Genomic DNA, 16,303 nt, shown 5'->3' with positions numbered 1-16,303 from the left:
GGTCCTCCATTCCTAGCGACGTGCAGCCTGTCCTGAGCAGGCAGCTCAGTGCGGCCGAGCAGCTGTTATTGCTCTGGTTCCTGCCACAACGTATGAAAATCAACACGTAATGAGGAGACAGGGGGGAGGGAAAGCACTGATGGGAAAATTGCCTTCATTTTCAAACCCTCTCTTCCAACGGAACTGTTAAAAAAAGAGTGTGCTTTGTCATGGCTATTTTCAAACCAATTTGAAGTTATTTTATTTGAGATAAACAACTGCTCTTTAAAATATTTCCTTTCTAGCTTTACCAGTATTTTTGAACATATTTTTTGAAAAGTAATTTGTTATATGCTGCCTGGTTCCGACAAAAATTCAAGAATGATTATTTCGGTAAATGAAAAGAGTGGACAGCCTGATGTTTCATCTTTCTGGGGGTTCAGGTGTGGGTCTGGTGGGTCAGGTCTGGTTCCGGGGGTCTGGGTCAGGTCACGTGGTCAGGGTCAGATGGTCTGGGGGATCAGGATGTCTAGGCGATGGGCTCAGGTGGTCTGGCCGAGGACTGATGGCAACAGTTGTTATCATTATTGGTTGTCTGAGAGGCACTTGCAACAATACAAAGTAACGGATAAATGAGAACAGAAAAGCTCAAATCTTCAGACACCATTCTAGTGCAGAAAAGAGTCCAATAGTGAGACAGGCGGGCCGCAGGGTAATGAGCTGACAGCGTCCTGCCTGCCTGCCCTGATGCCCCCCCAGATAGCACGGGCAGAACAATACATTCATCCTTAATTTCCACCTCATTCAGCACCCTCTCGTCCTCCCCAGTGGCACTCAGCCAATCAGCCGCCCCTGTGGTGACTGGTTTAGGGCCGTCGGAGGGGAATGACTAATTCATCCCGGTTCTGCTCTCTGAAAGCAGCACTTTCATGTCTGAAGAAGTCCCTGCCCCCAGCCAGTCAGGGGGCTGAGGTATTTTGACTCAATAAGACTTTCTCTCCCCGTCTCTCTCCGTCACTGTCTCCCTCCATTGGTGGTCTTGTATTACTTGATCCTCAAGGAAACGAGGAGAAAGTGGTCAGAGCCCTTGGCTGGGCTCTTTATGTCTGGGAACATGATTGGCAGCTTGAAAAGGAGGAAGGAGAGCCCCCCTCTTAATTCTCCTGCTCAAAGGCACTTTGGACACTCTCTGATCTCTCTTCAACCATATTTACCCCTACTTAAATCCAAGCCAACCAGACATTAAAGTCATGCATAAACAATAGGCTGTGACTATGACACACATAGAAAGGTGTTAGTGAATATTCATTCCACCAGGAGACGCTAGTGAACGTGTCCTTGCTCAAAAAGTCTCATTAGAAAACCTCTGGCCAACTCTAGTTCACAGGACCTGTGATTCTGGACTGCACCCCCAAACCGGTCCCCTGAGAAAGAGGTCCCAGTGGGGGTCCGACATTCCAGGTTCAGAACCTTCGAAACCTTGACCTGGGACATGGAGCCTGGAGCCTTCCCGCTCCACTGGAGCTCTGAGGTGGAGATCAGAGCAGAGCCGGGCCCCCAACAGGAACAGGGGGGGCTCAGAACCGGACCCCCAGGCCGGGGCCCTGCCGGCCCAGGGAGGTGGTGCTGTACTGGGTCCTCGGGAGTGGCTCGCAGCCTGGCTTCTCCGCCAAGCGGCGGAGCAGGTGCTGGTGGTGCTGCAGGGGGTGATGCTGCAGGGGGTGGAGGGGCTGGTGCTGGAGGGGGTGGTGCTGCAGGGGGTGGAGGGGCTGGAGGGGGTGGAGGCCGAGCTCCCCGCTCCGCTGCAGCGAGGTGCAGTGCCGCAGGCTCTGTTCTGGCCCCCCCGGGAGGCTGCTGGAGCTGAGGGTGCGCGTGATGTCAGCGGCGGGGTTGTCGCCGTGGTGACGGTGCGTCTGGGTCGTCCCGCGGGCCTGAATGCCGCCGCGGGCTTCTTCGCCGCCGCTTAGCGTGCCGTTGGACAGCGACAGCTGGGTCAGGAGCCCGCCGGGGGCCCGGCCTGGGGGCCCACTGGCCCGGATCAGGCTCTCCACCGCCGTGGGGGGGGGGCCGCCACGGGGGGCGTCTCGCCGCATGGAGGGGGGTCTGAGGGGGGACAGCAGGATCTCCTGGCTCCGCTGCTTCCTGTCAAGCGCGGCGTGGAGCAGGTCCCTCTGCAGGGGGGGCCCTGGGGGGCCCGTCTGGAGGGGGGGCCCCGCGGGGCCCATGTGGGCTCTGGACCGCCGCAGGGTGGAGTCCCGGCTCGGGGGGGTGCTGTGGCTCACGTGGCCCCCCAGAATGGCCCCTCTCAGCTGGGGGTCCGCGGCCCGGCCCGGGTCCCGGCCCGGGTCCCGGGGCGGGCGGGGCCAGCCCGGCTCCTCCGGGATCTTGGGGGTCCTCTCAGACCCCCCCGCTCTGCTCTGCCCCTCCGGTCTGCGGGGAGAGGGGCTTCCCCCTCCGTCCCCCCCACCGGGGCCACAGCCCGGCTCCCCCCACCCCCCCTCTGAGGCCACGCCCCTCACGGCAAGAGGGGGCGTGGCCACCAGGGCGGCGATGGGCTCCCTGGAGCAGCGCGGACGACGCCCGGACTCCAGGTACTCCACCAGCGGGACGGGGGTCTGGGCGGGGGTCTGGGGGGGTCTGGAGCGCTCCCGGGCCCCCAGGGACCAGCGCAGCGGCAGGACTTTGCTCAGGGCCTCCCGGGTCCGGGTGGGAGACCTCATACTGAGGGACCGGACCCGTGGCCCCCGGAACCCCTGCGGTGTGGACGGCTCCGGGGCGGGGCCTGGAGGGGCCACAGAGACCACATTAGTGTGAGGTACAGGACACACACAGACACACGCACTGTGGCGGCGGTACTCACTGGTCTCTGCTGGTCTGGAGGACTCCTCTCTGAATACCGGCAGCTCAGGGGAGTCGGCGGGGGGCAGGGGTCCCGGGGGGGCCCCAAGCGACCCGGCCGAGCCCAGGCTGTCTCTCTGGCTGCTCTCCCGGAGCCGCAACAGCCAGTGGTCCGACGCTGAGGAGCTGGTGGACCCTGGAAGACAAACAGGACCACCGGCCCCCCATCAGACCTCCTCAAGCTGAATACACAGCTCAGACTCAGTCCCGCGGTGGGACTCAGGAGACTGAAGAGACTTAGGAGACTGAAGAGACTGAAGAGACTGAAGAGACTCAGGAGACTCAGGAAACTGAAGTGACTCAGGAGACTCAGGAAACTCAGGAGATTCAAGGTGTATCTCTGCTCCCTGGCTCTCTATACATTCTATCCTGCGCATGGTGGTCTCATAAATGTTCTGGTTTTGTTGTGGTTGCCTGAGTGAAGGACTGGTCTGTGTGTGTGCGGCCCTTTCCTCGCTGCATACCTTTACAGCACTTCTTTTGACCGTCACAGCCTTCTGCTCATAGTGAAGCAGACTTATTGATATCTCTGGGATTCCTCACACAAAGGGAACACGAAAAAGGAACCTTCACTCAACGAAGCGTGAACTCTTCTTAGATGAGTCCCTGAGTGGATGATTAAGAGAACTTGTGGCTTGATTTTCAGGGTAGCTGACTGTTAACAATGAAACAAAAGGAACAGAGTGGTCTGAAACCACTCGCTGTGTGTGCGAGGCACACACAGCCTTTAGCCGTGTTCTGTAAATATTCTAGAACACACGGGAGTCCTGGAGCTCTATATCTTAATATTATCATATAGCCTACATAGATATCTATATCATATAATATATATTATCACGGCCAAAAGCTGTGTGAGCCGATTTTATGAATCTCAAACGACCGTGTTGGGTTCTCCGACGTTCCTGGTTCTTCAACATCCACATCAATGTGAAGTAGACTAAACCGCGACAAGGAGGAGAAAGGGATTGTTGCCGGGCAGCGCTTAGGCACCTCCGCCTCCGGCGGTGGTCCCTCAGCGGGGCTCAAGCGGGAGACATTCGCCGCCAACAATCCCTTTCTCCTCCATGTCGTGGTTCATGTTCTTGAGGGAGTCAAAGCCAAAGTTCCTTCCCCCCAATTCATTCTCAACCTTGGCTGAGATAACCCCCACTAAGATTCTCGTTGTAGAAATACCAGAGACGAGAGTCCGACGTGTTATGCGCCATAACACCAAAAGCAGAACGGTTATCCAAATAACAAGGAAGTGTACAACACTTGCGTTACAGTCCTGGAGCTCTATATCTAAATAATATCATATACATAGATATCTATATCATATAATACATATTATCACGGCCAAAAGCTGTGTGCGCTTCCAGACGATATTATGAATCACAAACGACTTTGTCGGGTTCTGCGACGTCTCTGGTTCTTCCACTTTCACCACAACCTGAAGTAGACTGAACCGCACGCTGCCTGCTACCGGCTGCCCGCTGCCGGGCGATGGTGCCTCGCGGCAACCGGCGGCATGTCGCAGTTCATGTACTTCAGCGAGTCAAAGCCAAAGTTCCTTTCCCCCAATTCCTTCTCAACCATGGCTCAGATAACCCCCACGACAGTCTCGTTGTGGAAATACAAGAGACGTCAAAGAACCGAGAAGAAACACTTGCGTTACAGTGTGTGTATTCACACACACACATGTGGCGCTCGCACGGTCGTGTCTCATTGGCGGGACGACGTCTCTGGGCGGGCCAGGCAGAGTAAGGGGATGCTTTATGACGTCCTAAATAAAGACATTCCAAATCAGCGCGCTTGAGCCTCCGTTTTTTCAAAGGCGAGCAGAACAGCTAGTGCTCGTTTTACACCAAATGCAAGTTTTAGCCACTGGGGGACCATAGGCAGGCTAGGGGAACTCATATTTATGTTAGAAAACCTCATAAAGTGAGATTTTCGTGTCATGGGACCTTTAATATCCATCCGTCTCGGAGGTCCGAGGACGTTGCCTAGCGACACGCACAAACACGCCCCTTTTCCTCGGACGGCGAACACGCCATCTCGGTTGAACTCAGTGGTGACCGAGCAAAATTTACGAGACGGAATTCAAGATGGCTGCGCCCATTGTGACTTGAAGTATGAACTGTTTTCAATGTGCTTGGACCACTTTGGTGGTTTAAATGGCAATTTCAATCACTCGTATTACTGCAATACCTTACTGCGTCCGTATCTCTGCCTATAGCCTACTTATTTTGGAGCGCCTGGTCCTCTGCCAATGCTACCGCGACAACAGCTTTCCGGGTGGCGTCCATGTTTTCCTCCAACGGCCGAGCGAAATAATAAAACTCTTGAAGTTTAGGCGTGGCGTCAGATCCGAGATCCGAGTCGGTTCGCAGAGTCGTAAAGAGTTCAACGTTCAAAGCGGGATGTTTATTGCGGGGGAATTTCCGGTTAGTACACCATGGAGTATTCGATTTGGAACAACACTGACATCTGAAAATTAGTGCACTTAGTGAGTACGGATAATGTAAAGTGTGTGTTTAAGTGTACTCATGGAAGTATGGATATTGGAATACAGCATGGGTCTACCTACTGGTGTGTGAGCTCTGAGCCCCAGACTGGGTCTAACTACAGGTGTGTGAGCTCTGAGCCCCAGACTGGGTCTACCTACAGGTGTGTGTGCTCTGCGCTCCAGACTGACCCCAGCAGTGCTGCAGGTTTTTTCAGCGTCATTATCATACATTAGCAGAACACAAAGACCCCTGAAATGCCTGTCAGCCCTTAGAGCTGAGCCCGGCTCCGGTGAGACATAAATCATTGGGGAGGAGGAGGAGAAGGAGGTGGAGGAGGAGGAGAAGGAGGTGGAGGAGGGAGGGCAGGAGAAGGGTAGAGAAGTAAAGCTAGAGTAGAAGGAGATAAGGAAGGTGGAGGAGGATGAGGAGGATAGAGAAATTTAAGGTGGAGGAGGTGTTGGAGGTTGAAGTGAGTGGCGGTGTGGATATAAGGATGTTTGGAAATAAATTTATATAAATCAACTGTAAAGTTCTGGTCAGGAATTTAACGTACGTAAACGTTAAAGTCTTTCAAAAGATAGTTTTTCCTATTCAGCATGTGTAGCTCTGTTTGAATGAGTCAAGGTCCAGGACTAATTTCTCTTCGCGTCTCATTCCAGTCAGATTCCTGGCGGTTCTCCTTGACATCGCAGTGAGAATGAGAACAATACAAATACAATACCCGGTTTCTATTCAACCTGAACCTTAGATATTTATGCTTAAATTCTCTTCTGACACCCATATTTCAGATCTGGGATTAAGAACATACGTACTTATACAATTTATGGACGTTTAGGACGGGAGCGATTGGGTGGAGGGTGGACTAGTGTAACAGGTGGAAGAGGTAGACTAGTGTAACGGGTGGAGGGACCAGTGTAACGGGTGGAGGGTGGACGAGATTAAAGTATCGAGAAATTGGACTAGTGTAACGGGTGGAGGAGGTGGACTAGTGTAATGGGTGGAGGAGGGTGGAGGGACTAGTGTAACGGGTGGAGGATGGACTAGATTAAAGGATGGAGATGGTGGACTAGTGTAACGGGTGGGGGAGGTGGACTAGTGTAACGGGTGGAGGAGGGTGGAGGGACTAGTGTAACGGGTGGAGGATGGACTAGATTAAAGGATGGAGATGGTGGACTAGTGTAACGGGTGAAGGAGGTGGACTAGTGTAACAGGTGGAGGAGGTGGACTAGTGTAACCGGTGGAGGAGGGTGGAGGGACTATTGTAGCGGGTGGAGCAGGGTTGAGGGACTAGTGTTACGGGTGGAGGAGGTGGACTAGGGTAACGGGTGGAGGAAGTGGACTAGTGTAGCGGACGGATGAGGGTTGAGGGACTAGTGTAACAGTGGAGGAGGTGGACTAGTGTAACACCGTCTACCAACTGCACCGTCCGTCAACAGATGACTGAAGGCGTGGCTGACGGATGGGCATAGAGGCATACGCCCGAGCATCCGCAATCTGATTGGATGACGGATCCATGGCTGCCTGAAAAGTTGAAAAATGTTAAACTTTCTTGATGGAGCCGATGGATCCAACGGAACGGATGGATCCACAATGCATTGCGGCTCCGCCCCATTCAAAGTCAATGGGATCCGTCAACGGACGGATGCAGTGGGCAAGAGGTGTAACGGGTGGAGGAGGTGCACTAGTGTAATGTGTGGAGGAGGTGGAGGGACTAGTGTAGCGGGTGGAAGGTGCAGGCTGACCTGAGGTGGAGGAGCTGGCAGACCAGCGTGGCACCGTGTTGCGGCGCTGGTAGAAGAGGATGTAGGCGCCACGAGTCACCACATCCCCGTGGGGGGCGGGCTCGGCACTGCTGTCGTCGTAGCTGTACCACTGGCCGTCCACCGAGTTCCTGCAGAACGCTGCACACACACGCTAATCAGCCTTGCTCGTTAACCACACGCCAACCAGCCTCCACTTGTGAACACACGCCAATCAGCCTCTGCTCGTTAACCACACGCCAGCTCAAAAGTCCTCTTAATATTAAAAAAACATCAAGAGTCGACTCAGCAAAATGAATGCACCAAGGTTGTGTTTGGATTATAAAATCTGGGACATGGCAAATTAATTGAGAATCAAAACAGACTCAAAGTTAAACAGAGTCTGACTCAACATGCTTTTGAAACCATCAACATTGGGATTGTTTATGATTTATGCAATCAGTGATGACTTAACTGTCAACATTGAGTAATCAACATGTTCTTTTCTCCGCCTAATTAATTAGGCACCAGGATAAACACTTCAGAAACAGCCTAAGTAACAGTCAATTAGAAACCATGATCACAGACACTAGACTATGCGTCACTTGGCCCATATTAGATATACGTTATGGGATATCTGGATATATTGCTATGTCATATGATATGCTATGATATACTATGTTATTCTATATAATATGCTATTTTATGTGAAGCTAGAAGTTGTGCTACGCTCCACTAGGTCCTGCTAGCTGCTCTACCTGTGTAGTGACCACCATGCAGCCCCCCGTGGTGGTTGCACACGCCATACAGGTCCTGCTACGCTAGACTAGGTCCCACTGGCCGCTCTACCTGTGTAGTGGCCGCCATGCAGCCCACCCTGGTGGTTGCACACGGCGTACAGGTCGTAGAGGTAGTTGGCGGGGGCGGGGTCGGGCAGGGCCGTGCTGGCAGCGGATTGGCCGCGGCTCCTCTTGACCACGTGGGGCGCCATGTCCAGGCCGGCCAAGGGGAAGGACACCAGCGTGGTGAGCTTGGTGCGGCGCTCGGCAGCCTGCCGGAAGCGCTTGAGGTGCAGGATGAGGATGTCGGGCAGCGTCCACAGGCTCATCTGGACCACGCCCTGCTGCAGCTGCTGGCAGTGGGGGCAGCGCCACGCATCGTCAGGGGCCAGCTTGGGGGGAGATAGATGGAGCAAGAGGGGAACAGAGAGATGTGGAGAAATATTTGATAAGGTAAGGGGAACATCAAATCTTAATAATTATTTTGCCATTTTGTCAGGTTACTAAAATAAGACTTATTTACTGCATTTAGTCAATCAGGTTTTGGCCACGGTGCTGTAGTGGGGTGTGTAGTAGGGTGTGTAGTATAGTGTGTAGTAGGGTGTGAAGTAGGGTGTGTAGTAGGGTGTGAAGTAAGGTGTGAAGTAGGGTGTGTAGTATAGTGTGTAGTAGAGTGTGTAGTAGGGTGTGTAGTATAGTGTGTAGTAAGGTGTGTAGTAGGGTGTGTAGTAGTGTGAAGTAGGGTGTGTAGTAGAGTGTGTAGTAGGATGTGTAGTCGGGTGTGTAGTAGCGTGTGTAGTAGAGTGTGTAGTAGGGTGTGTAGTAATATAATGTTCATTAGGAGTTAAAGCCTGCTTTGCTCTGGAAGTTGCACGTTACAATGGCAGAATACGGTTTAACTCCCTCTATAAACACATAGGTGAGCGACGTTTGACCTCGGGTCGTGCTCGGTGAGCACACAGTCAGTAGTGAACACAGAATACAGCATCACACACAACATGAGCAGCTAGTGATGTTTAAGGCTTCTCAAAAATAAAGCTCTCCCACAAAGCCCCCTCCTTCCTAGAACTGAAACAGATCTTTATTTAACCTCATAGTGTTTGAGGTAGTTAATTAGTAAGTGATTGCTACAGATAACTATTAGGCCAGCTGAGCTCAATGATTGTTGTTGTTTAGTTAACCAGGTGTCCAATAAGACCTGGAATAACATCTCTCCTTCTGGTAAAATAAAACCACTGAAAACGTGTTCTATACTAGTCTTGTACTTCCTAATATAAAGAAATAAAGAACGAGACGGGCACTGTAAGTTCACGCAACGTGCATCACTGTCTTCTTCTCCTTTCACTCTACATTAGTGTTGGCTCGTTCGTTCGCGAACCGGTTCGAATGAACGAGTCTTTAGGACGAACGAACCGAACCGATTTTTTTTCTCTCGTTCGTCTCGTTCACCATTCGATTCACCGGAAACTCGACTGAACGAACGAACGAGTTTCCGGTAGCACTAACTCCACTGAGTCTGACTGACTCAGATGAGAACCGTGCAATGGCGTGCATTCCATGATGCGATTCACCGCTACCGGAAGCTAGGCTGATTCGCAAACGACTCCTCCCAGTTCAGTCGAGTTTCCGGTGAATCGATTCACCGGAAACTCGACTGAACTGGGAGGAGTCGTTCGCAAATCGTTTGTTCATTCAGCCTGGTTTCCGGTAGCGGTAAATCGCATCATGGAATGGACGCCATTGCACGTTCTCAGCTGAGTCAGTCAGACTCAGTGGAGTTAATGCTACCGGAAACTCGACTGAACAAACGAACGAACGAATGATTCGCGAACAACTCCTCCACAATTAAATCCACCACTACATCACACTACATAGTATCAGTATAACACTAGACAAGTGCTCCCTCTGATGGTGAGGTGAAATAACCGGATCAGCACATAATAGGACTGAATGCACAACCTATTCCCCCATCTGATGATAAGTGTTGGCGAGATCCAGGGCCCTTTTTTAACGGTCTGAAACGCAAGTGAGAAGCGCCAAGCGCAAGTAGCTTTGTGAGCGGTTCTATGGTGATGTTGCTATTTTACCGGTGCATAAATGAGTCTTGCGCCCGGCGCAAATCTAAAAAGGGTTGGTCTGAAGTAGCCTAATTACCCGTAGGTGTGATTTGGGCGTAACTTGCAATAAACCAATGATAGTGCCATCTCCCATCCCCGTTAAGAGCCATGAGCGCATTTCAATCTGACGAGTTGATATTTTGACAGCGCGCTTGCAGTTTTGATGAGACAGATGAATGACCACATGAATTTCAAACTTCAAATGGCTCAGTTTATGGCCAAATAATATGGCCTAATTCACACATGGAATAGCTTTTTCTTCCAAGTCCTCAAATAAATTTCGGCAAAGAAAACTTAACACACATATATATGCGGTAACTGTGGTTCTATTTAATGATATACGCAATACATTAACAAACATAGTTTCTTACCAGTATTGTATGCATTATCGTTATCGACATGTGTTTCTAATATGCATGTGGCCCCCGTTAATATACATTGCCATGGACTGTATTATGCGTTACGTGTTTAGTTTGCATGTGGTTAAACAGATGGACGCACACACGCGCGCCCGCTTTCATTAATTATTTTACACATACACACACGCGCACCCGCATTCATTCATTATTTTTAACACACTTACGTTTTCTCACGATCAAATACTCATCAACCCTAAAAGTTATGGGCTTGTACACGATGTCTGTCAAGAGAATATGTGTTTGCTGTACAGTGTTTGCAGATGCATTGAATTAAAAGTACAAGTTATTACTGCTGTATCAGCTGTTCTTTTCCAAATAATTTACCAAGAATGTGTGGCTAGGTTGCTGAGAGAGGCAAAGTTTATGCGGGAGGTGCACAAGCAACGTTATTTCCTGGTTTGTGGCGCAATTGTTTTCTGAAACTGCAAAATAGCACCTGGCTTGTCTCACGGAGAGAGGAAGTCTCTGCAGTTTCTGTTGAACGGTCTGTACTGCTTCATTGCCCTCCTTCACTTTCACCCAGTGGAGAAAGTCCTTGGCTAAGCCCAGTTTCTCACCGGTCACTGGCCCAGTTTTGACCTCAGACACTGGAGCCGCAGGTGAGAGCACAGTATTGCTCACAATGGAAAGTCCAAGTGCCCTGAATAAGTCCATTCCATAGACAGCAGTACCTGCCTTTTCCACCACATATAATATAGCTGGTGCTGTAGTATTAGCATGCTTCACTGTAGCTGATAGGCAGCCTAGTACTTGGATATCTGACTTTGTGTATGACACTAACTTCACTTTTGGTTAGTCAGGGGCACATTACTGAAATGTTCTCTGTAGACAGGTTCAGGAATAATAGACACAGCAGCAGCTCTATCTACCACTAGTTCTACTGGTCAGGAAGTTGACTTTGCATAAATAGTCACTTCACACATTATTTTCTGAGCTGGCTGATTTTGATAAATTCACAGCACGCTAACTACACTTACATTTTTGGCTGGCTTTTCAGAAGACTTACATGCTTTTGCAAAGTGTCCCATTTTATTGCATTTCCAGCAGGTAATTTTCAGCGCAGGGCAGTCAGGAGCATTTACAAGATGAGTAGATGACCCACACCTAAGACAGCATCTCTATACAGCATCTCTAATATCTCTAGTGTCAAGTTTGCATCACTTTGCACTAACAGTCTGTCGCGCACTTTAGCGCAGCTTGCATGCTTACATACATGATCAAATTCTGATCATATAACATTTCGTCTCTGTTATCTTCAAACCCGCACGTTGTGGCTAGCTCGCGCCAAGCGGCAACATACTCTGTAATGGTCTCCTCTGATTTCTGAATTCTTTATCTGAACTTGTGACGTTCCACCACAAAGTTTATTGCAGGGATATAGTGTGCACGCAGTGCATCCATTGCTTCTTTGTAGGACGCACCTGCATTTGCAAGTGTGTAAAACACACGCTGGCCCTCTGAACCCAGACTATTTAAGAGGATTGCACGTAACCTCGTGTCTGGCCAGTCGTCCCCATCTGTGAGTATGGCTAGTAGATAGTTCTCAAACATTTTAGCCCAAGTGTCGAACAGAATTGTAGGTTGTCGGGCACACGGCAGAAATAACACAGATAGAGGTACTGTATTCATCATCCTTGTCGCCAATTTGTTCTATACTAGGCTTGTACTCCCAAATATAAAGAAATAAAGAACGAGAAGGGCACTGTAAGTTTAATCAACGTGTATCACTGTCTTCTTCTCCTTTCACTCTACATCACACTACACAGTATCAGTACAACACTAGGCAAGTTCGCCCTCTGATGGTGTTGTGGAATAACAGGACCTGCACATAATAGGACTGAATACGCAACAGTCTTGTTGTCATCATGACGACAGCTATTTACAATCTCTGCCCATTTCCTGACCCATGCGCTAGCGGGAGGAATGAATAGAACATAGAATAATGAAAAAACAAATTAAGTAATTTCAATGCATGAGAGAGAGAGAGAAGAGAGAGAGAGAGAGAGAGAGAGAGAGAGAGAGAGAGAGAGAGAGAGAGAGAGAGAGAGAGAGAGAGAGAGAGAGAGAGAGAGAGGGGTAGAGCAAGAGAACGGAGGAATTTCTGAAAGCTTTCTCATTCAAGATGTAATTTCTATAGTACAGGGCCACTGCAGTGTCCGGGGCCGTCGGAGTCCTCGTCTGGCGATGGTTCCCCGACACTCACCCTGATCCTCTACTGCATAGAACAACAGCAGCCCCCCTTCATGAGTCCCCCCGTAGACCCTCGACAGGTTGTGCTGTTGTTTGTCTCACTGGCCTTAAATTAACTGGAGCCGTGTGGAATGATAGATTTAGAGTCCAACTCCCCCCGGGGAGGAGGCGGGTCGCCGTGGCAACATACCTGCTCCTCCTTGGTGTAGAGGGAGAAGCACTCGTCCAGAGAGCAGCTGAGCTGCTGGACGTGCTGCTGCTGCTGGCCGCGCACGCTCTCCGCGTCCTTCACCACCTCCTCCTGGATGTTCCCGAACAGGCTGTGGAGACACTGCCACTCATCAGACCCCCGTCACACCATCACACCCCCGGTCAGATCCCGGTCAGACCATAGACCAGACCCCCACCAGAACCCCCTTCACAGGGGGTTGATTTCTTTGTCCTGTAATATATACATGCTTTACATTTATAGTAACAGTCAGTGAGTAAGAGGAGGAAGGAAGTGAGAGAAAGAGAAAGAGAAAGAGAGAGGAGGTTGAGAGAAAGGGATAGGGAGGAACAGAGAGAGATAGTGAGAGAGAAGGCTGAGAGAAAGAGAGAGAGGAACATAGATTTCAACGATCAAAGTTCAATGTTTTTTTATTGGTCACATGTTTGTAAATAATAACATTTTACATACCGTTAAATTAAAAGGGGTTATTTGTGCAAATTACTAAAATCTGAAATAAATAGTAATTTAAAAAGTAATTTAAATAACTTTTTGAGGTGAGGTGAGATATAAAAGTGCCTAGAAAATTGTGCAAGAGTGCACAAGTGCCAGTTATAGTCCACCGGAGTTAAGCAGTCTAACTGCCTGCGGACAGACGCTCCTCCTCAGTCCCTCAGTCCGCGCTTTAAGGCAACGTAGGCGTCTGCCTGACTGCAGCAGGGTCAAGAGGACAGCACTTGGGTGAGAGGCTTCTTGCCTGATTTTCTTTGCTCTGGCCCTAACCTTCGTGCTTTATGTATCTTCCAGGTTGGGGAGGGATGACCTAATGGTTCGCTCTACCACCCTCTGCAGGACAGCCCGGTCTTGTGCAGTGCAGCTTCCATACCAGGCTGATATGCAACCTGTGAGACTGCTCTCGACAGCTGCAGAGTAGAAGGTCCTCAGGATTGAGGGGGAGGCCTTGAACTTCGTCAGCCGCCAGAGGAAGTACAGCCGATGCCTTTTGGTGTCCGATTTGGAGACCAAGTGCTTTGTGTGCAGAGACCATGAGAGGTCCCGAGTGAGGTTCACCCGCAGGTACTTAAAACTGGGGACCCTTTCCACAGGTTCTCCACTAATGTTGAGTTGGGTGAGCCCACTGCCCTGCTTCCTCCTGAAATCCACCATCTTCCATAATCCATAGTCTTGTTAATATTAAGGGCCAGGTTGTTGGTCTAAAGTCAAGCCCACACCGGACCGAAAATCGGCGTCAGTAAGAAAATCGGCGTCAGTGACATAAGTCTATTTGCCGTGGTCGCTGAAATCGGCCACGTCGGCGTTCATTTCAGCCGATCTAACATGTGTAATCGCCCATTCGAGTCGGTCATTCTTTTACCATTTTGATTGGTGGAGGGCTAGCAGCTTGACTAGCTAATCAGTGAAGCCAGATTAGCGCCGCCTGTTGTTTTGGAAACATTACATCTCGCGCAAGCGCGGAACGTACAGCGTCGGCTGGAATCCCGTAGGTGTGTGCCGCCCATGTCGGTGTTCGAGTCAGCCAGATTAAATAGCCCGACTTCATTTACCGACGAAATCGGGCAGTTGGTCCGGTGTGTGGTTGCCTTTACACCACGGTGCCAGGTCTGCTACTAGGTTCAGGTAGCCCTGCTCGTTGTTGTCGGTGATAAGACCCAGCACCGCAGTGTCATCAGCGAACCTGATTATGGAAGTTGAACTGCAGGAGGCTATGCAGTTATGCGCGTAGATGTGGTAGAGCAGTGGTAGAATGCACCACTGGGGGGTGCCCTTGTGGAGGATGGGTCCTGACATTACACCTCCCCCCACTCTGACCCCCTGGGGGCGGTAAGTGAGGAAGCTGAGCACCAAGTTGCATATTTGGGTGTTGATTCAAAACAACCTCAACTTTTGGATCAGGCTGGGGGGAATTATGGTATTGAATGCCGAGAGGGGGGAGAGAGAGACTGGGGAGCAGGGTGGTTATTATATTTCCTTTAGGTATTTAGTGGAGGCTTTATCCCAGAGGAGTTAACAGCCACTGGTCAGTGGAGAGCATCAGAGTCCAGGGTTGGTCTTCATCAGTGGTATAATATATCATATCAGAATAATAGATCATTTAACAGTAGTAGTTAGGACATCACTGACCAGTCTTTGACTCGGGGCTCCCACTCGATGATCAGCTTGACATGGGGGGGGCCCCCCGACCCGCATTGCCTCAGAGCCCTGCAGGGAGCAAAGGTCAAGGGTTATCCAACAGGAGCAGGACTGTAAGGTCACCCACTGTTCACTGACAGTGAAGGCTGCTCCCTCTATAGGCGGATTGAGACACACTAAACCTGCACCGTGGGTCTCTAGCCTCTAGGGAACACTGCTCTCAAGGTGGAGAAAGAAGTTACAGAACGAAATGAGAGGCGAGAAAGGGACGGAGAGGGAGAGAGGAGAGACATAGAGGAGAGACAGATAGGAGAGACAGAGAGACGGAGAGAGGGAGAGATGATAGAGACGATACAGACAAACAGACAGACGGACAGAGGGGAGGGGGTAGAGGGGCGGTAGAGGGTTGGTAGACAGGGTTAGAGGGTTGCTTACCGCTCCACGGCGGGGTGGTAGAGGGGCCGGCCATCCTGCGGCGACAGGTAGCAGTAGGGTCCTGAGCTAGAGGCCCCGCCCACGACGCGGACGTTGAACAACACTCGGGCGTTCTGTGGACACAAGCAGACGGCAACACAGTGAGGACAAATCTAACCAAAGACCTCAATATATATATTCTACCCCTGGGCAATTCGTCTACTTAACGCCTGACCCCGCCCCCCAATGGACATGTGAAATCATATTTATTTATTTAAAAAAGACACTTATATTTTATGCCTGCATATTTATATTTATTGTGCCTATTGCTGTTGTTCGTGTTTGTATTTTTGCACTGCTTTATTTTGCACTTTATTTTGCACTATGGGTAGTGAGCACCACCCCAATTTCATTGTACAAGTTAGAACAATGACAATAAAGTCTGAATCTGAATATGCCTATGTGGTGGGCTGTACCAATAAAGAAGATCATCTTTTATGATGATGCATCGTAACTTAAAGTTTGAGATGAGTTAAGGTATAATTTTATAGACCATACATTAAAGTCGTACAATCCATGACTTCTCAGCTCAGCTTGTTGTACTCGATGCGTGTCATTAAACAACGCGCTGAATCTTAGACATTTGGTATACGAGTATTACAGGAAAATAAGAACCGTAAACGTGCTGTAAACCACGACCACACTCCGGGGCTCCACCACGGAGTGAACAACTCAGATTCAAGAAGCTCTGCGACAATCTCTACCTGATCAAAGTGACCTTTGACCTCTGGCCGGGGGGCAGGATAGTCTAGTGGCTAGGGGTCTAGTGGCCAGGAGAAAGGTCTTGGGTTTGATCCCCAATGTCTGCAGTCGGGGCAGATAGTAGAGTACAGAGGGCAGGTTGGATCACAGCCTCACCATGG

At 50.3% G+C, this 16,303-nt stretch overlaps 1 protein-coding gene across 1 annotated transcript in view; it reads right to left on the bottom strand.

Moving 5' to 3' along the window:
* Positions 1-214: 214 nt before the first annotated feature.
* The window catches only part of usp43b (ubiquitin specific peptidase 43b), a 56,160-nt gene continuing 40,071 nt past the window's right edge, over positions 215-16,303 (bottom strand). Inside the window, exons 9-15 of the mRNA XM_030379823.1 lie at positions 15,402-15,514; positions 14,958-15,035; positions 12,798-12,927; positions 7,952-8,273; positions 7,106-7,264; positions 2,840-3,013; positions 215-2,761 (exon numbers count right to left, since the gene is read on the bottom strand). Of these exons, the coding sequence (XP_030235683.1) occupies positions 1,557-2,761; positions 2,840-3,013; positions 7,106-7,264; positions 7,952-8,273; positions 12,798-12,927; positions 14,958-15,035; positions 15,402-15,514 (2,181 nt within the window). The 3' untranslated portion in view covers positions 215-1,556. The remainder of the gene's footprint in view (positions 2,762-2,839; positions 3,014-7,105; positions 7,265-7,951; positions 8,274-12,797; positions 12,928-14,957; positions 15,036-15,401; positions 15,515-16,303) is intronic.

The sequence above is a fragment of the Gadus morhua genome, chromosome 2 (assembly GCF_902167405.1).
Source record: "Gadus morhua chromosome 2, gadMor3.0, whole genome shotgun sequence".
Lineage (NCBI taxonomy): Eukaryota > Metazoa > Chordata > Actinopteri > Gadiformes > Gadidae > Gadus > Gadus morhua.
The sequence above is the reverse complement of the archived record's forward strand: the minus strand, read 5'-3'. Positions and strand labels throughout refer to the sequence as shown.